General features: G+C 44.9%; 1 protein-coding gene across 1 annotated transcript in view; it reads left to right on the forward strand.

Annotated features, from left to right (window-relative positions):
- WDR46 (WD repeat domain 46) overlaps positions 1-26,381 on the forward strand; it is a 36,846-nt gene extending 10,465 nt beyond the window's left edge. The window contains 13 exon segments of the mRNA XM_062512254.1: positions 224-285; positions 2,262-2,366; positions 7,768-7,918; positions 8,868-9,003; positions 11,951-12,050; positions 14,497-14,650; positions 18,535-18,682; positions 20,284-20,378; positions 22,427-22,445; positions 22,448-22,521; positions 24,787-24,888; positions 25,613-26,064; positions 26,300-26,381. Coding sequence (XP_062368238.1) covers positions 224-285; positions 2,262-2,366; positions 7,768-7,918; positions 8,868-9,003; positions 11,951-12,050; positions 14,497-14,650; positions 18,535-18,682; positions 20,284-20,378; positions 22,427-22,445; positions 22,448-22,521; positions 24,787-24,888; positions 25,613-26,064; positions 26,300-26,381 — 1,680 coding nt within the window.
- Positions 26,382-26,962: the final 581 nt, after the last annotated feature.

Genomic DNA, 26,962 nt, shown 5'->3' on the forward strand with positions numbered 1-26,962 from the left:
TTTAGGGTGAAATTTGTGGATTTTGGGGTGGATTTTGGGGTGAAATTTGTGAATTTTGGGGTGGATTTTGGGGTGAATTTTGTGAATTTTGGGGTGGATTTTGGGTTGGATTTTGTGAATTTTGGGGTGAATTTTGGGGTGGATTTTGGGTTGGATTTTGTGAATTTTGGGGTGGATTTTGGGGTGGATTTTGGGTTGGATTTTGTGAATTTTGGGTTCCCAGCACTTTGAGCTGCGCCTGGAGCAGTTCGGGCCCTACCGGTTGGATTACACCCGCAACGGCAGGTGAGCACCAGTACAAACCAGTACGGACCAGTACGGACCAGTATGGACCAGTACGGACCATTACAGACCAGTGCAGACCAGTACAGACCAGTACGGACCAGTACAAACCAGTACGGACCAGTACAAACCAGTACGGACCAGTACGGACCAGTACAAACCAGTACAGACCAGTACAAACCAGTACGGACCAGTACAAACCAGTACGGACCAGTGCGGACCAGTACAAACCAGTACAAACCAGTACAGACCAGTACAAACCAGTACGGACCAGTACGGACCAGTACAGACCAGTACGGACCAGTACGGACCAGTACGGACCAGTACGGACCAGTACGGACCAGTACAAACCAGTACAGACCAGTACGGACCAGTACAAACCAGTACGGACCAGTACGGACCAGTACAAACCAGTACAAACCAGTACGGACCAGTACAAACCAGTACAAACCAGTACGGACCAGTACGGACCAGTATGGACCATTACGGACCAGTGCAGACTAGTACAGACCAGTACAGACCAGTGCGGACCAGTACGGACCATTACAGACCAGTGCAGACCAGTACAAACCAGTACGGACCATTATAGACCAGTGCAGACTAATACAAACAAGTACAGACCAGTACGGACCAGTACAGACCAGTGCAGACTAGTACAAGCCAGTACAAACCAGTGCAGACCAGTACAGACCAGCACGGACCAGTACGGACCATTACAGACCAGTGCAGACCAGTACAGACCAGTACAGACCAGTACGGACCGCTAGAAACCACTACAGACCGGTACAAACTGGTTTAAACCAGTAAAGACCAGTATAAACCACTATACATCAGTACAAACCAGTACAGACTGGTTTAAACCAGTACAGACCATTAGAAACCAGTACAGACCAGTGTAAACCACCATAAATCAGTACAAACCAGAATGGACTGGTTTAAACCAGTACGGACCAGTACAAACCAGTGCAAACCAATACAAACCAGTACGGACCATTAGAAACCAGTACAGACCAGTATAAACTACTATAAGTCAGTACAAACCAGTACGGACTGGTTTAAACGAGTACAGACCAGTACAAACCAGTACGGTCCATTAGAAACCAGTATGGACCAGTATAAACCACTATAAACCAGTACAAACCAGAACGGAGTGGTTTAAACCAGTACGGACCAGTATAAACCAGTGCAAACCAGTACAGACCAGTATAAACCACTATAAATCAGTACAAACCAGTACGGACGGGTTTAAACCCGTACGGACCAGAACAAACCAGTACGGACCATTAGAAACCAGTATGGACCACTATAAACCAGTACAAACCAGTACAGAGTGCTTACAGACCACGGTAAACCAGTACAGACCAGTACAAACCAGTACGGAGCGCTATAGACCACTGTAAACCAGTACAGACCAGTACGGACTGGTATGGACTGCTTCCCTCCCAGTTGCCTCTCATTCTGTTCCGGTCCCTCCCAGTGCTCCCAGTTCACTCCCAGTCCCCTCCCAGTGCTCCCAGTTCACTCCCAGTCCCCTCCCAGTGCTCCCAGTTCATTCCCAGTCCCACAGGCACTTGTTACTGGGAGGGCTCCGTGGTCACGTGGCCGCCCTGGACTGGGGCTCCCAGTTCACTCCCAGTCCCCTCCCAGTGCCCCCCAATCCCCTCCCAGTCCCTCCCAGTTCACTCCCAGTCCCCTCCCAGTGCCCCCCAATCCCCTCCCAGTCCCTCCCAGTTCACTCCCAGTCCCCTCCCAGTGCCCCCCAATCCCCTCCCAGTCCCTCCCAGTTCACTCCCAGTCCCCTCCCAGTGCTCCCAGTTCACTCCCAGTGCCCCCCAATCCCCTCCCAGTCCCTCCCAGTTCACTCCCAGTCCCCTCCCAGTGCTCCCAGTGCCCCCCAATCCCCTCCCAGTTCACTCCCAGTCCCTCCCAACGCCCCTCAGTCCCCTCCCAGTGCTCCCAGTTCACTCCCAGTCCCACAGGCACCTGTTACTGGGAGGGCTCCGTGGTCACGTGGCCGCCCTGGACTGGGCCCAGCGGCGCCTCCTGTGCGAGTTCAGCACCATGGAACCAGTGCGGGACCTCTGGTGGGACTGGGAGCTACTGGGGGGGGACTGGGAGGGGATTGGGAGCACTGGGAATGGACTGGGAGCACTGGGAATGGACTGGGAGGGGATTGGGAGCACTGGGAATGGACTGGGAGGGGATTGGGAGCGACTGGGGGGCACTGGGAGGAGATTGGGAGCACTGGGAATGGACTGGGAGGGGATTGGGGGAGACTGGGAATGGACTGGGAGGGGATTGGGAGACACTGGGGGGCACTGGGGGGGGACTGGGAGCACTGGGAATGGACTGGGAGGGGATTGGGAGAGATTGGGGGGCACTGGGGGGGATTGGGAGAGACTGGGGGGGGACTGGGAGGGGATTGGGAGAGACTGGGATAAACTGGGAGGGGACTGGGAGGGAATTGGGGAGCACTGGGATAAACTGGGAGGGGACTGGGAGGGAATTGGGGAGCACTGGGATAAACTGGGAGGGGACTGGGAGGGAACTGGGGAGCACTGGGATAAACTGGGAGGGGACTGGGAGGGAACTGGGGAGCACTGGGATAAACTGGGAGGGGACTGGGAGGGAACTGGGGAGCACTGGGATAAACTGGGAGGGGACTGGGAGGGAACTGGGGAGCACTGGGATAAACTGGGAGGGGACTGGGAGGGAACTGGGGAGCACTGGGATAAACTGGGAGGGGACTGGGATCATTTTTTTTCCCCACAAAATTCTTATTTTTCTTTCCCCCCCTCCCTCCCCCCCCCCCCAAAATTCCCGTGTTTTTTTTCCCTAAAATCCCCAATTTCCCCTCTAAAAATCCCTTTTTTTTTCCCCTCGAAAAATTCCAATTTCTCCCCCCTAAAAAATCCCCATTTCCCCCCCCCCCAAAAAAATCTCCTTTTTCCCCTTTAAAATCTTTTATTTCCCCCTAAAAATCCCCATTTATCCCCAAAAAAATCCCCATTTTTTCCCCCAAAATCTCCTTTTTTTCCCCCAAAAATCTCCTTTTTTCCCCAAAAATTCCCATTGCTTTTTCCCCAAAATCCTTTTCCCCCAAAAAATCCCCATTTTTTCCCCCAAAATCTCCATTTTTCTCCAAAACCCCATTTTTCCCTAAAAAATTCCCATTTTTTTTCCCAAAAAAATCCCATTTTTTCCCCAAAATCTCCATTTTTTCTCCCAAAAATTCCATTTTTTCCCCCAAATCCCCATTTTCTTCCCCATAATCTCAATTTTTCCCCCAAAATCTCAATTTTTCCCCAAAAATTCCCATTTTTCCACCAAATCCCCATTTTTTCCCCAAAAAATTCCCATTTTTTTCCCCAAAAATCTCATTTTTTTCCCTAAAAATTCCCATTTTTCCCCAAAAATTCCCATTTTTCCTCCAAAACCCCATTTTTCCCCAAAAATTCCCATTTTTTCCCCAAAATCTCCTTTTTTCCCCAAAAATCCCCATTTTTTCCCCAAAAATTCCCCTTTTTTCCCCAAAAATTCCCCTTTTTTCCCCAAAAATCCCCTTTTTTCTCCAAAATCCCCATTTTTTTCCCCAAAATCTCCTTTTTTTTCCCCAAAATTCCAATTTTTTCCCCCAAAAATCTCATATTTTTCCCCCAAAAAATTCCAATTTTTTCCCCCCAAAATCTCATATTTTTCCCCAAAAATCCCCATTTTCTCCCCAAAAATCCCCTTTTTTCCCCAAAATCCCCATTTTTTTCCCCAAAATCTCCCTTTTTTCCCCAAAATTCCAATTTTTTCCCCCAAAAATCTCATATTTTTCCCCCAAAATATTCCCATATTTTCCCCCAAAAATCCCCATTTTTCCCCAAAAATCCCCATTTTTTCCCCCAAAATCCCCATTTTCCCCCAAACCGTCGTTCCCCTCTCGTTAATGTTCGTTAACGACGCCTGCCTGTCGTTAATTGCTCTAATGGCTCTAATTAATGGCTCTAATTAATGGCTCTAATTAATAACACTGTGCTAATTAATGACACTGTGCTAATTAATGACACTGTGCTAATTAATGACACTGATTGCACTAATTAATAACACTGCGCTAATTAATGACACTGTGCTAATTAATGACACTGTGCTAATTAATGACATTGTGCTCATTAATGACACTGTGCTCATTAATGGCACTGCACTAATTAATGACACTGCACTAATTAATGACACTGTGCTAATTAATGACACTGGTTGCACTAATTAATGATATTGTGCTAATTAATGACACTGCACTAATTAATGACACTGTGCTAATTAATGACACTGTGCTAATTAATGACATTGTGCTCATTAATGACACTGAACTAATTAATGACACTGATTGCACTAATTAATGACACTGTGCTAATTAATGACACTGTGCTAATTAATGACACTGAACTAATTAATGACACTGATTGCACTAATTAATAACACTGTGCTAATTAATGACACTGCTCTAATTAATGACACTGTGCTAATTAATGACATTGTGCTAATTAATAACACTAATTAATGACACTGCACTAATTAATGACACTGGTTGCACTAATTAATGATATTGTGCTAATGACACTAATTAATGACACTGCACTAATTAATGACATTGTGCTAATTAATGACACTGTGCTAATTAATGGCACTGATTGCACTAATTAATGACATTGTACTAATTAATGACACTAATTAATGACACTGCACTAATTAATGACACTGTGCTAATTAATGACACTGTGCTAATTAATGACACTGATTGCACTAATTAATAACACTGTGCTAATTAATGACACTGCTCTAATTAATGACACTGTGCTAATTAATGACATTGTGCTCATTAATGACACTGATTGCACTAATTAATACTGTGCGAATTAATGACACTGAACTAATTAATGACACTGAACTAATTAATGACACTGATTGCACTAATTAATGATATTGTGCTAATTGATGTCACTAACCAATGTCACTCATTGATGTCACTAACCAATGTCACTCATTGATGTCATTAACCAATGTCACTCATTGATGTCACTAACCAATGTCACTCATTGATGTCATTAACCAATGTCACTCATTGATGTCATTAACCAATGTCACTCATTGATGTCACTAACCAATGTCACTCATTGATGTCACTAACCAATGTCACTCATTGATGTCACTAACCAATGTCACTCATTGATGTCATTAACCAATGTCACTCATTGATGTCACTAACCAATGTCACTCATTGATGTCACTAACCAATGTCACTCATTGATGTCATTAACCAATGTCACTCATTGATGTCACTAACCAATGTCACTCATTGATGTCATTAACCAATGTCACTCATTGATGTCGTTAACCAATGTCACTAATTGATGTCACTAACCAATGTCACTCATTGATGTCATTAACCAATGTCACTAATTGATGTCACTAACCAATGTCACTCATTGATGTCACTAACCAATGTCACTAATTGATGTCACTAACCAATGTCACTCATTGATGTCATTAACCAATGTCACTCATTGATGTCATTAACCAATGTCACTCATTGATGTCACTAACCAATGTCACTCATTGATGTCACTAACCAATGTCACTCATTGATGTCACTAACCAATGTCACTCATTGATGTCATTAACCAATGTCACTCATTGATGTCATTAACCAATGTCACTAATTGATGTCGATAACCAATGTCACTCATTGATGTCGATAACCAATGTCACTCATTGATGTCATTAACCAATGTCACTCATTGATGTCATTAACCAATGTCACTCATTGATGTCACTAACCAATGTCACTCATTGATGTCATTAACCAATGTCACTCATTGATGTCATTAACCAATGTCACTCATTGATGTCATTAACCAATGTCACTCATTGATGTCACTAACCAATGTCACTCATTGATGTCATTAACCAATGTCACTCATTGATGTCGATAACCAATGTCACTCATTGATGTCATTAACCAATGTCACTCATTGATGTCATTAACCAATGTCACTCATTGATGTCGTTAACCAATGTCACTCATTGATGTCGTTAACCAATGTCACTAATTGATGTCGTTAACCAATGTCACTCATTGATGTCACTAACCAATGTCACTCATTGATGTCATTAACCAATGTCACTCATTGATGTCATTAACCAATGTCACTAATTGATGTCACTAACCAATGTCACTCATTGATGTCATTAACCAATGTCACTAATTGATGTCATTAACCAATGTCACTCATTGATGTCACTAACCAATGTCACTCATTGATGTCATTAACCAATGTCACTCATTGATGTCACTAACCAATGTCACTCATTGATGTCATTAACCAATGTCACTCATTGATGTCACTAACCAATGTCACTCATTGATGTCATTAACCAATGTCACTAATTGATGTCATTAACCAATGTCACTCATTGATGTCACTAACCAATGTCACTCATTGATGTCACTAACCAATGTCACTCATTGATGTCATTAACCAATGTCACTAATTGATGTCACTAACCAATGTCACTCATTGATGTCATTAACCAATGTCACTAATTGATGTCATTAACCAATGTCACTCATTGATGTCACTAACCAATGTCACTCATTGATGTCACTAACCAATGTCACTAATTGATGTCATTAACCAATGTCACTCATTGATGTCATTAACCAATGTCACTAATTGATGTCATTAACCAATGTCACTCATTGATGTCATTAACCAATGTCACTCATTGATGTCATTAACCAATGTCACTCATTGATGTCACTAACCAATGTCACTAATTGATGTCGATAATCAATGTCACTCATTGATGTCGATAACCAATGTCACTCATTGATGTCACTAACCAATGTCACTCATTGATGTCATTAACCAATGTCACTCATTGATGTCACTAACCAATGTCACTCATTGATGTCATTAACCAATGTCACTCATTGATGTCACTAACCAATGTCACTAATTGATGTCGATAACCAATGTCACTAATTGATGTCACTAACCAATGTCACTCATTGATGTCATTAACCAATGTCACTCATTGATGTCATTAACCAATGTCACTCATTGATGTCACTAACCAATGTCACTCATTGATGTCATTAACCAATGTCACTCATTGATGTCACTAACCAATGTCACTCATTGATGTCATTAACCAATGTCACTCATTGATGTCACTAACCAATGTCACTAATTGATGTCGATAACCAATGTCACTAATTGATGTCACTAACCAATGTCACTCATTGATGTCACTAACCAATGTCACTCATTGATGTCGATAACCAATGTCACTAATTGATGTCACTAACCAATGTCACTAATTGATGTCATTAACCAATGTCACTCATTGATGTCACTAACCAATGTCACTCATTGATGTCACTAACCAATGTCACTCATTGATGTCACTAACCAATGTCACTCATTGGTGACACAGCTGGCTGCACTGCGAGTCGCTGCTGGCGGTGGCGCAGCGCCGCTTCCTCCACGTCTACGACAGCCAGGGCCTGGAGCTGCAGGCTCTGCCCGCGTTCCGGGGAATTCTGCACCTGCAATTCCTGCCCTACCACTTCCTGCTCGCCGCCGTGGTCAGTGCTTCACGCAAAAAAAATCCATCTGGGGTGGGGCTCATCCATTCCCCATTTTTTCCCCAATTTTTCCCCAATTTTTCCCCGTTTTTCCCCATTTTTCCCCCATTTTTCCTCCATTTTTCCTCCATTTTTTACCCATTTTTTCCCAATTTTCCCGCACTTTTACCCATTTTTTCTCAATTTTTTTCCCCATTTTTCCTCCATTTTTCCCCCCAGTTTATTTCCATTTTCCCCCGATTTTTCCTCAATTTTTTACCAATTTTTCCTCCATTTTTTCCCCATTTTCCCCCGTTTTTTACGCATTTTTACCCTTTTTTTCCCCATTTTTCCTCCATTTTTTCCTCATTTCCCCCCATTTTTTCCCCATGTTTTTACCCATTTTTTACACATATTCCCCTATTTTTTCCCCATTTTCCCCCCTTTTTTCCCCCCATTTTTCTTCCATTTTTTTACCCATTTTTCCCTTTTCCCCTATTTTTTACCAATTTTTCCCCATTTTTCCCATTTTTCCTGCCATTTTTTCTCCATTTTTCCTGCCATTTTTTCTCCATTTTTCCCTCATTTCCCCCCATTTTTCCCCCATTTTCCCCCCATTTCCCCCCATTTTTCCCCATTCTTCCATTTTTTGCCCATTTTTTCCCCATTTCTTCCCCATTTCTTCCCCATTTTGTCCCCATATCTTTCCCATTTTTTCCCCATTTATTTTCCCCATTTCTCCCCCCATTTTTCCCATTTTTCCCCAATTTCCCCCCATTTCTCCCCCCATCCCCCCCCATTCCCCCCCCATTTCTCCCCCCATTTCTCCCCCCATTTTTCCCATTTTTCCCCAATTTCCCCCCATTTCTCCCCCCATTTCCCCCCCCCATTTCTCCCCCCATTTTTCCCATTTTTCCCCAATTTCCCCCCATTTTTTCCCCCCGTTTTTCTTTCTCCTCCCCTCTCCCAGAGCGACCGGGGTCTGCTCCATTTCCTCGACGTCTCCGTTGGCCGCGAGGTCTCCACGCTCCGGAGCCGTAACGGCCGCGCCTCCGCCTCGGCCCAGAACCCGGCCAGCGCCGTCCTGCACCTGGGACACGCCAACGGTGCGGGAATCCCGGGAATTTTGGGGAATTTTTGGGAATTTTTTGGGAATTCTGGACGTTCCTGATGGGATCTTGGGAGGTTTTCTTGGGAATTCGTTGGGATTGCGTTGGGTTTTTTTTGGGAGTTTCCAGCGCCGTCCTGCACCTGGGACACGTCAACGGTGCGGGAATCCCGGGAATCCCGGGAATTTTTGGGGAATTTTTGGGAATTCCGGGAACTGCGGGAGATCCAGGAGGGTTTGGTTGGGGTTTGGTTGGGATTTCCTTGGGATTTCCTTGGGATTGCCTTGGGGTTTCTTTGGGAGTTTCCAACGCCGTCCTACACCTGGGACACGCCAACGGTGCGGGAATCCCGGGAATTTTTGGGAATTTTTTGGGAATTCTGGACGTTCCTGGTGGGATCTTGGGAGGTTTTCTTGGGAATTCGTTGGGATTGCCTTGGGGGTTTTTTTGGGAGTTTCCAGCGCCGTCCTGCACCTGGGACACATCAACGGTGCGGGAATCCCGGGAATTTTTGGGAATTTTTGGGAATTTCGGGAACTGCTGGAGATCCGGGAGGGTTTCGTTGGAGTTTCGTTGGGATTTCCTTGGGATTTCCTTGGGATTGCCTTGGGGTTTTTTTTGGGAGTTTCCAGCGCCGTCCTACACCTGGGACACGCCAACGGTGCGGGAATCCCGGGAATTTTTGGGAATTTTTTGGGAATTCTGGATGTTCCTGATGGGATCTGGGGAGGTTTTCTTGGGAATTCGTTGGGATTGCGTTGGGTTTTTTTTGGGAGTTTCCAGCGCCGTCGTCCAAGTTGGAAACATCAACGGTGCGGGAATCCCAGGAATTCCGGGAAGGAATTCCAGAAATGAGCCCTGGGAATTTTTTGGGAGTTCCCGATGGGATCTGGGAGGGTTTGGTTGGGAATTTGTTGAGATTTCGTTGGGATTTCGTTGGGTTTTTTTTGGGAGTTTCCAGCGCCGTCGTCCCAAATCGGAGACGCCAACGGTGCGGGAATCCCGGGAATGAATTCTGGGAATTTAGGGATTCTTTTCTCCCAAAATCCCGGGGTTTTTTTCGCCCAAAAACACCATTTATTCCCCCTCCCAATTCCATCTCTTCTTCCCCAAATCCATTCCCCCCCCAAATCCCATTTTCCCCTTCCCCAAATCCCATTTATTTCCCCCCAAAATCCCATTTTTGTCCCCCAAATCCCATCTGTTCTTTCCCCAAAATCCCATTTATTCCCCTCCAATCCCATTTCTATCCCCCCCCTCCCCCAATCCCATTTCTATCCCCTCCCCCCAATCCCATTTATTCCTCCCCCAATCCCACACCATCCCCCCTCCCCCTCCCCCAATCCCATTTCTATCCCCCCCTCCCCCAATCCCAATCCCACACCATCCCCCAATCCCAATCCCAACCCCACACCATCCCCCTCCCCCAATCCCAATCCCATTTCTATCCCCCCCTCCCCCAATCCCAATCCCACACCATCCCCCAATCCCAATCCCACACCATCCCCCTCCCCCAATCCCAATCCCACACCATCCCCCTCCCCCAATCCCACACCATCCCCCAATCCCAATCCCACACCATCCCCCTCCCCCAATCCCAATCCCACACCATCCCCCTCCCCCAATCCCAATCCCACACCATCCCCATCCCCCAATCCCACACCATCCCCCTCCCCCAATCCCAATCCCACACCATCCCCCTCCCCCAATCCCAATCCCACACCATCCCCCTCCCCCAACCCCAATCCCACACCATCCCCCAATCCCAATCCCACACCATCCCCCTCCCCCAACCCCAATCCCACACCATCCCCCTCCCCCAACCCCAATCCCACACCATCCCCCAATCCCAATCCCACACCATCCCCCTCCCCCAACCCCAATCCCACACCATCCCCATCCCCCAATCCCACACCATCCCCCAACCCCAATCCCACACCATCCCCCTCCCCCAACCCCAATCCCACACCATCCCCCTCCCCCAATCCCAATCCCACACCATCCCCATCCCCCAATCCCACACCATCCCCCAACCCCAATCCCACACCATCCCCCTCCCCCAATCCCAATCCCACACCATCCCCCTCCCCCAATCCCAATCCCACACCATCCCCATCCCCCAACCCCAATCCCACACCATCCCCCTCCCCCAACCCCAATCCCACACCATCCCCCTCCCCCAACCCCAATCCCACACCATCCCCATCCCCCAATCCCACACCATCCCCCAACCCCAATCCCACACCATCCCCCTCCCCCAATCCCAATCCCACACCATCCCCAATCCCAATCCCACACCATCCCCCTCCCCCAATCCCAATCCCACACCATCCCCCTCCCCCAATCCCAATCCCACACCATCCCCATCCCCCAACCCCAATCCCACACCATCCCCCAACCCCAATCCCACACCATCCCCCTCCCCCAATCCCAATCCCACACCATCCCCCAACCCCAATCCCACACCATCCCCCAACCCCAATCCCACACCATCCCCCTCCCCCAACCCCAATCCCACACCATCCCCCTCCCCCAATCCCAATCCCACACCATCCCCCAATCCCAATCCCACACCATCCCCCTCCCCCAATCCCAATCCCATTTCTGTCCCCCCCTCCCCCAATCCCAATCCCACACCATCCCCCAATCCCAATCCCACACCATCCCCCAATCCCAATCCCACACCATCCCCCTCCCCCAATCCCAATCCCACACCATCCCCCAATCCCAATCCCATTTCTATCCCCCCTCCCCCAATCCCAATCCCACACCATCCCCCTCCCCCAATCCCAATCCCACATTTTCTCTCCATTTCCCCATCCCTTATCCATTTATTTATTCTCATTTTTTTTTTACTGTTTCGTTTTTTATTTTTCATTTTGTTCCTCTCTCTCTCTCTCTCTCTCCCTCCCCCACCCCCTCTCCCCAAAATCCCAATTCCCAGGCTCCGTGTCCCTGTGGGCTCCCGGCGTCTCCGAGCCCGTGGGGCGGCTCCTCGCTCACCGCGGCTCCGTGCGCGGCCTCGCCGTCGACGCCTCCGGAAGGTGCCAAAAAATCCCCGGGAATTTTGGGGAAGGGGGGGTGAGAGAGGGGAGGAATTTTTGGGGATTTTTTTTTTTTTTTTTTTTTTGGGGGGGGGGGGAGGGTTTTAAGGGGAAATTTTGAGGGGATTTTTTGGGGTTTTGGGGGGAATTTTGGGGATTCCGCGGGGATTTTTTGGGGATTCCGGGAGGATTTTGGGAGGAATTTTGGGGATTCCGGGGGGATTTTTTGGGGATTCCGGGAGGATTTTGGGGATTCCGGGGGGATTTTGGGAGGAATTTTGGGGATTCCGGGGGGATTTTGGGGATTCCGGGAGGATTTTGGGGGAATTTTGGGGATTCCGGGAGGATTTTGGGGATTCCGGGAGGATTTTGGGGGAATTTTGGGGATTCCGGGGGGATTTTGGGGATTCCGGGGGGATTTTGGGAGGAATTTTGGGGATTCCGGGGGGATTTTGGGGATTCCGGGAGGATTTTGGGGGAATTTTGGGGATTCTGGGAGAATTTTGGGGATTCCGGGAGGATTTTGGGGGAATTTTGGGGATTCCGGGGGGATTTTGGGGATTCCAGGAGGATTTTGGGGGGAATTTTGGGGATTCCGGGGGGATTTTGGGGATTCCGGGAGGATTTTGGGGGAATTTTGGGGATTCCGGGGGTATTTTGGGGGAAAATTTTGGGAATTCCGGGGGGATTTTGGGGGAATTTTGGGGATTCAGGGGGAATTTTGGGGATTCCAGGGGGATTTTAGGGATTCAGGGGGAATTTTGGGGGAAAATTTGGGGATTCTGGGGGAATTTTGGGGGGAATTTTGGGGTTTCTGGGGGATTTTGGGGGGATTTTGGGGATTCCAGGGAGATTTTGGAGGAAAATTTTGGGGATTCCGGGGGAATTTTGGGGATTCCGGGGGGATTTTGGGAGGATTTTCAGGGAATTTTGGGATAATTTTGGTCTTAATTTTTTTGATATTTCTCTGAATTTCGGGTTAATTTTGGGGTTGATTCTGCTGAATTTTGGGATAATTTTGGGATAAATTTGGGATAATTTTGGGCTGAATTTTGGGATCATTTTGGGATAATTTTGGGATAATTTCGGGATAATTTTGGGCTGAATTTTGGGATAATTTTGGGATAATTTTGGGCTGAATTTTCCGAGTGAATTTTCTTGTTTCTTATTCTTATTTATTTTTTATTATTTATTTTTATTATTTTTTATTCTTATTTATTTTTCTTATTTATTTTTCTTCATTCTTATTCTTATTTTTCTTATTTATTTTTCTTATTTCTTTTTATTATTTCTTATTCTTATTTTTCTTATTTCTTATTCTTATTTATTTTTTTTTTATTTTTCTTATTTCTTATTCTTATTTTTTTTCATTTATTATTCTAATTTATTTCTTATTCTTATTTCTTATTCTTATTTATTTTTTTATTTATTATTCTAATTTCTTATTTCTTGTTCTGATTTCTTATTCTTATTTATTTTTTTATTCATTATTCTTATTTATTCTTATTTATTGTTATTTATTTTTTATTTCTTATTCTTATTTATTTTTTTATTTATTATTCTAATTTCTTATTTCTTATTCTTATTTATTTATTTTATTTATTTTTCTTATTTCTTATTATTTATTGTTCTTATTTCTTATTCTTATTTCTTTTTCTTATTTATTTTTTATTTATTCTTATTTCTTATTCTTATTTTTCTTATTTATTTTTCTTATTTATTTTTTTATTTCTTATTCTTATTTTTCTTTTTTCTTATTCTTATTTATTTTTTATTTCTTATTCTTATTTCTTTTTCTTATTTCTTATTCTTATTTATTTTTTTTATTTATTATTCTTATTTCTTATTCTTATTTATTTTATTATTTCTTATTCTTATTTATTTTATTATTTCTTATTCTTATTTATTATTTATTTATCATTTTTATTTCTTATTCTTATTTCTCACTCTCATTTATTATTTATTTTTCTTATGTATCCCCAAACCCCATTTTAATTATCATATTATATTTTATTTTTTTTTTTTGGTAATTTAATTTAATTTAATTTTTTTATTTTTATATTTTATTTTATTTTATTTTATTTTATTTTATTTTATTTTTATATTTTTATTTTATTTTATTTTACTTTATTTTATTTTATTTTATTTTATTTTATTTTTATATTTTTATTTTATTTTATTTTATTTTATTTTATTTTATTTTTATATTTTATTTTATTTTATTTTATTTTATTTTTATATTTTTATTTTATTTTATTTTTATATTTTATTTTATTTTATTTTATTTTTATATTTTATTTTATTTTATTTTATTTTATTTTTATATTTTATTTTATTTTATTTTATTTTATTTTATTTATATATTTTTATTTTATTTTATTTTATTTTATTTTATTTTATTTTATTTTACTTTATTTTATTTTTTTTTCCCCCCCCTCCATTTCAGGCTCATGGCCACGTCGGGGCTGGACAAGAAAATCCGAATTTTCGACCTGAGGAATTTTGGGATTCTCCAGGAATGGGGGAACCCCCTGGGAGCCTCCGGGCTCAGCTTCAGCCAGAGGGGGCACCTGGCTGCTACCTGGGGGGAGCTGCTCCAGGTGAGACCGAGGGGGCACCTGGCTGCTACCTGGGGGGAGCCGCTCCAGGTGAGACCGAGGGGGCACCTGGCTGCTACCTGGGGGGAGCCGCTCCAGGTGAGACCGAGGGGGCACCTGGCTGCTACCTGGGGGGAGCTGCTCCAGGTGAGACCGAGGGGGCACCTGGCTGCTCCAGGTGAGACCGAGGGGGCACCTGGCTGCTACCTGGGGGGAGCTGCTCCAGGTGAGACCGAGGGGGCACCTGGCTGCTACCTGGGGGGAGCCGCTCCAGGTGAGACCGAGGGGGCACCTGGCTGCTACCTGGGGGGAGCTGCTCCAGGTGAGACCGAGGGGGCACCTGGCTGCTCCAGGTGAGACCGAGGGGGCACCTGGCTGCTACCTGGGGGGAGCTGCTCCAGGTGAGACCGAGGGGGCACCTGGCTGCTACCTGGGGGGAGCTGCTCCAGGTGAGACCGAGGGGGCACCTGGCTGCTACCTGGGGGGAGCTGCTCCAGGTGAGACCGAGGGGGCACCTGGCTGCTACCTGGGGGGAGCCGCTCCAGGTGAGACCGAGGGGGCACCGAGGGGGCACCTGGCTGCTACCTGGGGGGAGCCGCTCCAGGTGAGACCGAGGGGGCACCTGGCTGCTACCTGGGGGGAGCTGCTCCAGGTGAGACCGAGGGGGCACCTGGCTGCTCCAGGTGAGACCGAGGGGGCACCTGGCTGCTACCTGGGGGGAGCTGCTCCAGGTGAGACCGAGGGGGCACCTGGCTGCTACCTGGGGGGAGCTGCTCCAGGTGAGACCGAGGGGGCACCTGGCTGCTACCTGGGGGGAGCCGCTCCAGGTGAGACCGAGGGGGCACCGAGGGGGCACCTGGCTGCTACCTGGGGGGAGCCGCTCCAGGTGAGACCGAGGGGACACCTGGCTGCTACCTGGGGGGAGCTGCTCCAGGTGAGACCGAGGGGGCACCTGGCTGCTCCAGGTGAGACCGAGGGGGCACCTGGCTGCTACCTGGGGGGAGCCGCTCCAGGTGAGACCGAGGGGGCACCTGGCTGCTCCAGGTGAGACCGAGGGGGCACCTGGCTGCTCCAGGTGAGACTGAGGGGGCACCTGGCTGCTCCAGGTGAGACCGAGGGGGCACCTGGCTGCTACCTGGGGGGAGCTGCTCCAGGTGAGACCGAGGGGGCACCTGGCTGCTACCTGGGGGGAGCCGCTCCAGGTGAGACCGAGGGGGCACCTGGCTGCTACCTGGGGGGAGCTGCTCCAGGTGAGACCGAGGGGGCACCTGGCTGCTCCAGGTGAGACCGAGGGGGCACCTGGCTGCTACCTGGGGGGAGCTGCTCCAGGTGAGACCGAGGGGGCACCTGGCTGCTACCTGGGGGGAGCTGCTCCAGGTGAGACCGAGGGGGCACCTGGCTGCTACCTGGGGGGAGCCGCTCCAGGTGAGACCGAGGGGGCACCGAGGGGGCACCTGGCTGCTACCTGGGGGGAGCCGCTCCAGGTGAGACCGAGGGGACACCTGGCTGCTACCTGGGGGGAGCTGCTCCAGGTGAGACCGAGGGGGCACCTGGCTGCTCCAGGTGAGACCGAGGGGGCACCTGGCTGCTACCTGGGGGGAGCCGCTCCAGGTGAGACCGAGGGGGCACCTGGCTGCTCCAGGTGAGACCGAGGGGGCACCTGGCTGCTCCAGGTGAGACTGAGGGGGCACCTGGCTGCTCCAGGTGAGACCGAGGGGGCACCTGGCTGCTACCTGGGGGGAGCTGCTCCAGGTGAGACCGAGGGGGCACCTGGCTGCTCCAGGTGAGACCGAGGGGGCACCTGGCTGCTACCTGGGGGGAGCCGCTCCAGGTGAGACCCGCAGCCGAAGAGCGGTGCCTGTGCACAGGGCAAAATGGGAGCTGCCACCCAAAAAAATCACATTTTAACAACAAAAAAATCACATTTTTAACACCAAAAATCACCTTTTTAACACCCAAAAATGTCATTTTTAACACCCAAAAAAATCACCTTTTAACACCCAAAAAAATCACCTTTTAACACCCAAAAAATGTCATTTTTAACACCCAAAAAAATCCCCTTTCGCTGCCTGTGCACAGGGCAAAATGGGAGCTGCCACCCAAAAAAAATCACATTTTAACAACAAAAAAATCACATTTTTAACTCCAAAAATCACCTTTTTAACACCAAAAAATGTCATTTTTAACACCAAAAAATCACATTTTAACACGCAAAAATGTCATTTTTAACACCCAAAAAAATCACCTTTTAACACCCAAAAAAATCACATTTTAACACCCAAAAATGTCATTTTTAACACCAAAAAATCACATTTTAACACCCAAAAAATCACATTTTAACACCCAAAAATGTCACATTTTTAACACCCAAAAAAATCACCTTTTAACACTAAAAAATCACATTTTAACACCAAAAAATCACATTTTAACACCCAAAAAAATCACATTTTAACACCCAAAAAAATCACATTTTAACACCCAAAAATGTCATTTTTAACACCCAAAAAAATCACCTTTTAACACCCAAAAAAATCACATTTTAACACTAAAAAATCACATTTTAACACCAAAAAATGTCATTTTTAACACCAAAAAATCACATTTTAACACCCAAAAAAATCACATTTTAACACCCAAAAAAATCACATTTTAACACCCAAAAATGTCATTTTTAACAACAAAAAATCACATTTCTAACACCAAAAAAATCACATTTTAACAACAAAAAATCACATTTTAACAACAAAAAATCACCTTTCTAGCACCAAAAAATGTCATTTTTAACAACAAAAAATCACCTTTCTTTCACCAAAAAAAATCACCATCGTTACATTATTGCATTTATACAATTCCACGTTTCTATTATTTAATTAACTTTTAATTATTTTATTTCTGTGTCCCAGGTTTACCCCAGCTCGGATCTGGGGTCCCAGCCCCAAAATCCCATTTATTTATATTTATATTTATATTTATATTTATATTTATATTTATATATTTATATATTTATATTTATATTTATATTTATATTTTTATATTTATATATTTATATTTATATTCATAATTTCAATTTTATATTTATACATTATCCCACTCACACATTTCTATTATTTAATTAACATTCAATTATTTAATTTCTGCCCCCCAGGTTTACCCCAGGTCGGATCTGGGGTCCCCCCCCAGGCCGTTCCTGCGGCACCGAGCCCCAATTCCCATTATCCCATTATCCCATTATCCCATTATCCCATTATCCCATTATCCCATTATCCCATTATCCCATTATCCCACATTTACACATTTCTATTATTTAATTAACATTCAATTATTTAATTTCTGCCCCCCAGGTTTACCCCAGGTCGGATCTGGGGTCCCCCCCCAGGCCGTTCCTGCGGCACCGAGCCCCAATTCCCATTATCCCATTATCCCATTATCCCATTATCCCATTATCCCATTATCACACATTTACACATTTCTATTATTTAATTAACATTCAATTATTTAATTTCTCTCCCCCAGGTTTACCCCAGGTCGGATCTGGGGTCCCCCCCGAGGCCGTTCCTGCGGCACCGAGCCCCAATTCCCATTATCCCATTATCCCATTATCCCATTATCCCATTATCCCATTATCCCATTATCCCATTATCCCACTCACACATTTCTATTATTTAATTAACATTGAATTATTTAATTTCTCTCCCCCAGGTTTACCCCAGGTCGGATCTGGGGTCCCCCCCGAGGCCGTTCCTGCGGCACCGAGCCCCAATTCCCATTATCCCATTATCCCATTATCCCATTATCCCATTATCCCATTATCCCATTATCCCATTATCACACATTTACACATTTCTATTATTTAATTAACATTCAATTATTTAATTTCTGCCCCCCAGGTTTACCCCAGGTCGGATCTGGGGTCCCCCCCCAGGCCGTTCCTGCGGCACCGAGCCCCAGCCCCGGCTCGGGGCCTTCTCTTCTGCCCCTTCGAGGACGTGCTCGGGGTCGGCCACGGGCTGGGCTTCAGCAGCCTCCTGGTGCCAGGTGGGAAATCCGGGAATTCCCGGGGGAAATACGGGAATGCAAAGGGGGAAATACGGGAATGCAAAGGGGGAAATACGGGAATGAAAAGGGGGAAATACGGGAATTCCCAGGGGGAAATACGGGAATGAAAAGGGGGAAATACGGGAATTCCCAGGGGGAAATACGGGAATGAAAAGGGGGAAATACGGGAATGCAAAGGGGGAAATACGGGAATGAAAAGGGGAAATACGGGAATGAAAAGGGGGAAATATGGGAATTCCCAGGGGGAAATACGGGAATGAAAAGGGGGAAATATGGAATTCCCAGGGGGAAATACGGGAATGAAAAGGGGAAATACGGGAATGCAAAGGGGAAATACGGGAATGAAAAGGGGAAATCTGGGAATGCAAAGGGGAAATCCAGGAATTCCCAGGGATATCTGAGATTCCCCAGGGAAATCCGGGAATTCAAAGGGAAATCTGGGAATTCTCACCGAAATCCGGGAATCCCACCAAAATCTGGGAATTCCAGGGAAATCCGGGAATGCCCACCGAAATCCGGGAATTCAAAGGGAAATCCAGGAATTCTCAGGGGAAATCCGGGATTCCCCAGGAAATCCGGGAATTCTCACCGAAATCCGGGAATTCCGACGGAAATCCGGAAATTCCCACGGAATTCCGGGAATTCCAACCGAAATCTGGGAATTCCGAGGGAAATCCCGGAATGCTGAGGGAAATCTGGGAATGCCCACCGAAATCCGGGAATTCCGACCGAAATTTGGGAATTCCCACAGAAATCTGGGAATTCAAGGGAAATCCGGGAATTCCGACCGAAATCTGGGAATTCCCACAGAAATCTGGGAATTCCGAGGGAAATCCGGGAACGGCGCCGCTGCGCCACAACTGCTTTGCCAATTTTCACCAATTTTTCCAGGTTTTTTTGGGGTTTTTGGATTTTTCACGGATTTTTCGTTGTTTGTTTTTTTTTTTTTTTTTTAGAGAATCTTTTGGAAATTTTTAGGGAATTTTTTGGAGTTTTTCTGGGAATTTTTTTGGAATTTCTTGGCAATTTTTAGGGAATGTTTTGGGAACTCTTAGGGAATTTTTTGGGAGCTTTTTCGGAACTTTTAGGGATTTTTTTTGGGGAGTTTTTTGGCAATTTTTGGGAGTTTTTAGGGAATTTTTGGAGATTTTTTGGGGCATTTTTCAGGATTTTTAGGGGTTTTTAGGGACTTTTTTTGGGAACTTTTAGGGAATTTTTTTGGAGATTTTTTTTGGGAATTTTTTTGGAAATTTTAAGAGAATTTTTTGGAATTTTTGGGGGAATTTTTTGGAATTTTTTGGGGAATTTTTGGGAGTTTTTTGGGAGTTTTTTGGGAATTTTTTGGGAATTTTTTGGAAATTTGGAAATCTTTTGGGATTTTTTTTGGGGGGGGTTTCTTGGGGTTTTTTTTTTATTTTTTTTGGGTCATTTTCTGGTGAATCTTTGGAGATTTTTTGGGGGGGAATTTTTGGGAACTTTTCTGGATTTTTGTTTGGAATTTTTTTTTTTTTTTTTGGGGGGGGGAGGGGGAGGGGGAGCATTTCTCCCTCTCCAAAACCAAAAAAATTCCCAAATTTTAGGCTCGGGGGAGCCAAATTTGGACGCTCTGGAGAACAATCCCTTCCGCAGCCGCCGCCAGCGCCAGGAGTGGGAGGTCAAAGCCCTGCTGGAAAAGGTGAAAAAAAAAAAAAATTAAATTAAAAATAAACCCCAAAACCCAAAATATTCACCCCAAAAATCCCCTCCCTAAAAAAACCCCAAATTTCCTAAGACGTTCCCAAAAATTCCCCGTTTTTCACCCCAAAATTCTTTTTTTTTCCCTCAAAAATCTCAATTTTTCCCCTCAAAAAATCTCTTTTTTTCCCCCTCAAAAAATCTCAATTTTCTCCTCTAAAATCTCAATTTTCTCCTCTGAAATCTCTTTTTTTTCCCCACAAAAATCTCTTTTTTCCCCTCAAAATCTCATTTTTTTCTCTCAAAAATCTCAATTTCCTCCTCTAAAATCTCCTTTTTTTTCTCCTTTGAAATCTTTTTTTTCCCTCAAAAATCTTTTTTTCCTTTTAAAAAACTCAATTTTTTTCCCCTCAAAAATCTCTTCTTTTTCCCCTAAAAATCTCTTTTTTTTCCCTCAAAATCTCTTTTTTCCCCTAAAAATCTCTTTTTTCCCTCAAAATCTCTTTTTTTCTCTCAAAAATCTCAATTTCCTCCTCTAAAATCTCCTTTTTTTCCTCCTCTGAAATCTCTTTTTTTCCCCTCAAAATCTCTTTTTTTCCCCTCAAAAATCTCTTTTTTCCCTCAAAAATCTCAATTTTTTTTCCTTTTAAAATCTCAATTTTTTCCCCTCAAAAATCTCTTTTTTTTCCCCACAAAAATCTCTTTTTTCCCCTCAAAATCTCTTTTTTTCTCTCAAAAATCTTTTTTCTCTCAAAAATCTCAATTTCCTCCTCTAAAATCTCCTTTTTTTTCCTCCTCTGAAATCTTTTTTTTTCCCTCAAAAATCTCAATTTTTCCCTCAAAAATCTCAATTTTGTTTTCCTTTAAAAATCTCAATTTTTTTTTTCCTTCCCAATTTTTTTTTTCCTTCAAAAATTTTTTCCCTCAAACATCTCATTTTTTTTCCTTTTAAACCTCAAATTTTTTTCCTTCACAAACCTTTTTTCCCCTCAAAAATCTCTTTTTTCCCTCAAAAATCTCAATTTTTTCTCCTTTTAAAATCTCAATTTTTTTCCCCTCAAAAATCTCTTTTTTTCCCCTAAAAATTTCTTTTTTTTCCCTCAAATCTCTTTTTTTCCCCCTCAAAATCTCTTTTTTCTCTCAAAAATTCTCAATTTCCTCCTCTAAAATCTCCTTTTTTTTCCTCCTCTGAAATCTTTTTTTTTCCCCTCAAAATCTCTTTTTTTCCTCAAAAATCTCTTTTTTTTCCCCTCAAAATCTCTTTTTTTTCCCCTCAAAAATCTTTTTTCCCTCAAAAATCTCATTTTTTTCCTTTTAAAAATCTCAATTTTTTTTTCCTTCACAAATCTTTTTTTTTCCCCTCAAAAATCTCTTTTTTTCCCCTCAAAAATCTCAATTTTTTTTCCTTTTAAAATCTCAATCTCTTTTTTTCCCTCAAAAATCTCTTTTTTTCACTCAAAAATCTCTTTTTTTCCTCAAAAATCTCTTTTTTCCCCTAAAATCTCTTTTTTTTCCCCTCAAAATCTCTTTTTTCTCTCAAAAATCTCAATTTCCTCCTCTAAAATCTCCTTTTTTTTTCTCCTCTGAAATCTTTTTTTTTCCCCTCAAAAATCTCTTTTTTCCTTTTAAAAATCTCAATTTTTTTTCCTTTTAAAAAATCTCAATTTTTTTTTTCCTTCACAAATTTTTTTTTTCCTTCAGAAATTTTTTCCCTCAAAAATCTCATTTTTTTTCCTTTTAAAAATCTCAATTTTTTTTTCCTCAAAAATCTCTTTTTCCCCCTCAAAATCTCTTTTTTTCCCCTCAAAAATCTCTTTTTTCCCTCAAAAAATCTCATTTTTTTTCCTTTTAAAAATCTCAATTTTTTTTCCTTCAAATCTCTTTTTTTTTCCCCTCAAAAATCTCCATTTTTCCCCCTCTAAAATCCCATTTTTCCCCCCCGTTTTTTTCCCGTTATTTTTTTCCCGTCCCTCCCCTTCCTTCCCGGCTCTGAAATTCCCGGTTTTTTTTTTTTTGTTTTGTTTTGTTTTTTTTTTTGGATTTTCCCAGATTCCCTGGGAGCTGCTGACCCCGATCCTTCTCTGCTCTCCCGCGTGGACGAGGCCGGGCTGGAGCAGAAACGGCGCGAGAGGATCCAGCGCCTGGTACCGCCCAAAAATCCCGGAATTCCCAGCCCCGAAATCCCGGAATTACCGACCCCAAATCCCGGAATTCCCAGCCCGAAATCCCGGAATTACCGACCCAAATCCCGGAATTACCGACCCCAAATCCCGGAATTCCCAGCCCAAAAAATCCCGGATTACCGACCCCAAATCCCGGAATTACCGACCCCAAATCCCGGAATTACCGCCCCCAAATCCGGAATTCCCAGCCCAAAAAATCCCGGAATTACCGACCCCAAATCCCGGAATTACCGACCCAAATCCCGGAATTCCCAGCCCAGAAATCCCGGAATTACCGCCCCCAAATCCCGGAATTCCCAGCCCAAAAAATCCCGGAATTCCCAGCCCCGAAATCCCGGAATTACCGCCCCCAAATCCCGGAATTACCGACCCCAAATCCGGAATTCCCAGCCCAGAAAATCCCGGAATTCCCAGCCCTGAAATCCCGGAATTACCGACCCCAAATCCCGGAATTACCGCCCAAAAATCCCGGAATTCCCAGCCCCGAAATCCCGGAATTACCGCCCCCAAATCCCGGAATTCCCAGCCCAAAAAATCCCGAATTCCCAGACCAAAAATCCCGGAATTACCGACCCCAAATCCCGGAATTCCCAGCCCTGAAATCCCGGAATTACCGACCCCAAATCCCGAATTACCGACCCCAAATCCCGGAATTACCGCCCAAAAATCCCGAATTCCCAGCCCGAAATCCCGATTACCGACCCAAATCCCGGAATTCCCAGCCCCGAAATCCGGAATTACCGCCCCCAAATCCCGGAATTCCCAGCCCAAAAATCCCGAATTCCCAGCCCCGAAATCCCGGAATCCCAGCCCAAAAAATCCGGAATTCCAGCCCCGAAATCCCGGAATTACCGCCCCCAAATCCCGGAATTACCGCCCCCAAATCCCGGAATTCCCAGCCCAAAAATCCCGGAATTACCGACCCCAAATCCGGAATTCCCAGCCCTGAAATCCCGGAATTACCGACCCAAATCCCGGAATTCCCAGCCCCGAAATCCCGGAATTCCCGACCCCGAAATCCCGGAATTACCGCCCCCAAATCCCGGAATTCCCAGACCAAAAAATCCCGGAATTACCGACCCCAAATCCCGGAATTACCGACCCCAAATCCCGGAATTCCCAGCCCAGAAAATCCCGGAATTCCCAGCCCTGAAATCCCGGAATTACCGACCCCAAATCCCGGAATTCCCAGCCCTGAAATCCCGGAATTACCGACCCCAAATCCCGGAATTCCCAGCCCCGAAATCCCGGAATTCCCGACCCCGAAATCCCGGAATACCGCCCCCAAATCCCGGAATTCCCAGACCAAAAAATCCCGGAATTACCGACCCCAAATCCCGAATTACCGACCCCAAATCCCGGAATTCCCAGCCCAGAAAATCCCGGAATTCCCAGCCCTGAAATCCCGGAATTACCGACCCAAATCCCGGAATTACCGCCCAAAAATCCCGGAATTACGACCCCAAATCCCGGAATTCCCAGCCCTGAAATCCCGGAATTACCGACCCCAAATCCCGGAATTCCAGCCCCGAAATCCCGGAATTCCCGACCCCGAAATCCCGGAATTACCGACCCCAAATCCGGAATTCCCAGCCCAAAAATCCTGAATTACCGCCCCAAAATCCCGGAATTCCCAGCCCGAAATCCCGGAATTCCCAGCCCAAAAATCCCGGAAATCCCAGCCCCGAAATCCCTGAATTCTTTCCCAAATCCAGGAATTTTTCCGAAAATCCCAGAATTCTTTCCCAAAATCCCAGAATTCTTTCCCAAATGCAGGAATTCTTCCCAAAATCCGGAATTCTTTCCCAAAATCCAGGAATTCTTTCCCAAAATCCATGGAATTCTTTCCCAAAATCCAGGAATTCTTTCCCAAATCCCGGAATTCTTTCCCAAAATCCAGGAATTCTTTCCCAAAATTCAGGGAATTCTTTCCCAAAATCCAGGAATTCTTTCCCAAAATCCAGGAATTCTTTCCCAAAATCCATGGAATTCTTTCCCAAAATCCAGGAATTCTTTCCAAAATCCGGGGAATTCTTTCCAAAATCCCGGGAATTCTTTCCCAAAATCCATGGATTCTTTCCCAAAATCCTGGAATTCTTTCCCAAAATCCAGGAATTCTTTCCCAAAATCCAGGAATTCTTTCCAAAATCCTGGAATTCATTCCCAAAAATCCCGGAATTCCTCCCCTGAGCCCCTCCCCATTCCGAGTTTTTCCCCATTTTCCAGGGATTTGACCCCAATTCCAAAGGGAAATTCCGACCCCGGAAGCGCCGCAAGGGGAGGGACCCCGAGCTCCGCAAGCGCCAGGTGGCGCACGAGGAGCAGAGGGTGAGAATTTGGGCAAATTCGGGCAAATTCGGGCAAATTCGGGAATTTTGGGGGGATTTGGGAATTTGGGGGGATTTTTTTAGGAATTTTTAGGGGATTTTCGGGGAGTTTTTTGGCGTTTTTTTAGGGAATTTGGGGTTTTTTGTTTTTTTTTTTTAAAGGATTTTTTTGGGTAATTTTGGAGTTTTTTGGGCGTTTTACGGGATTTTTTTGGGGAATATTTTGGGTTTTTTTAAAGGATGTTTTGGGAATTTTTGGGTGTTTTATGGGATTTTTTTGGGAATTTTTGGCATTTTTTATGTTTCTTTAAAGGATGTTTTGGGAATTTTTTGGGTGTTTTATGGGATTTTTTTCGGGGGATTTTTTGGGTTTTTTTAAAGGATTTTTTGCTGTTTTTTGGGTATTTTATGAGATTTTTTGGGGAATTTTTGAGGTTATTTTAGGAGTTTTTGGGGAATTTTTGGAGGTTATTTAATGAATTTTTTGGGAATTTTTTGGCATTTTTTAGGGAATTTACGGGATTTTTTTGGGGATTTTTGGGGTTTTTTTTCAAGATTTTTTGGAAATTTTGGGTATTTTACGGGATTTTTTGGGGAATTTTTTGGCGTTTTTTGGGTATTTTACGGGAATTTTTGGATGGTTTTTTTTAGGAATTTTTTTGGAGTGGGAGGGGCGAATTTTTCAGGAATTTCCCAATTTTCCCTCTCTCCCCCCCGCCCCCCAGGCCCGGATCCGGCAGAGTTTGGAGCAGAAGGAAAAGGAAAAAAACGAGGAAGAACCCCCAAAAAAAAGAGGAAAAAAGGAAGGGGAAAAAACCCCAAAAAACGAGAAAAAATTTGGGGGGAAACCCGCAAAAAAAAGGAAAAAAACTGGGAAGGGCCCCAAAAAAACGGGGAAAAAACTGGGGAAAACTCCCGAAAAAATCAGGAAAAAGAGGTGGGAAAACCCCAAAAAATCGGGAAAAAAATTGGGGGGAAACTCCAAAAAATGGGGGAAAAAACGGGAGGGAACCCCAAAAAGAAGAAGGGGAACCCTGCCCCAAAACTCGGGGGGAAAGCCCCGAAATTTGGGGGTTCCCCCCCAAAAAAGGGGGCCCTGGAGAGGTTCAAGAAATAAAAATGGGGGTGGGGTGGGGTGGGGGAGGGGAGGGCAGCGATTTTTGGGATGTCCGGAGAGGTTTTCGTGTCCCCCCTCCCCCCAAAAAAATTTTGGGGTTCCCTAAATCGTCCCCTCCCCATTTTTTGGGGTCCTCATTGTTCCTTTTCTCTCCCCCTCTCCCCCCCCCCGAAATTTTTTTTTTTTTGGGGGTCTCATTCCCCAATTTTGGGCTCCAATAAATGACGTCGCTGTCGTCGCTCCCCGATGATGTCATCCCGATGACGTCACGTTCCCGATGACGTCATTCCCCCAGGCGCTGCCCCCCGACCATGACGTCACGGGCAGTGGCGTCACAGCCTGATGACGTCACCCCGATGACGTCACGCCCCGAGTAATGTCACACCCTCAATGACGTCACACCCCGGTTCATATCACACCCGATGACATCACTCCTATGACGTCACACCCCAATGACGTCACGCCCCAATTGAAGTCATTCCCGATGACGTCACACCCCAGTTAATGTCACCCCCCCAATGACATCGCGCTCTGATGACATCGCACCCCAATGACTTCACTCCTATGATGTCATACCCCAATTAATGTCACCCCAATGACGTCATACCCAATGACGTCATGCCCCATGACATCGCGCCCCGATGACATCACACTCCAATAAATGTAACTCCCAATCACGTCGCACCTCACAGCCCGATGATGTCACACATCCATGATGTCACTACGTGACATCACACCCCAACTGTCACCCCCAGTGACATCACACCCTCATGACGTCACATCCCCCATGATGTCACTCCAGTGACATCACACCACAACTATTGTCACTTTGAATGACATCACGTCCCAATGACATCACATGACGTCACATCCCCCATGATGTCACTCCCAGTGACATCACACCACAAAACTATTGTCACTTTGAATGACATCACGTCCCAATGACATCACCCCCCAA

The sequence above is a fragment of the Cinclus cinclus genome, chromosome 35, assembly GCF_963662255.1.
Source record: "Cinclus cinclus chromosome 35, bCinCin1.1, whole genome shotgun sequence".
Classification (NCBI taxonomy): domain Eukaryota; kingdom Metazoa; phylum Chordata; class Aves; order Passeriformes; family Cinclidae; genus Cinclus; species Cinclus cinclus.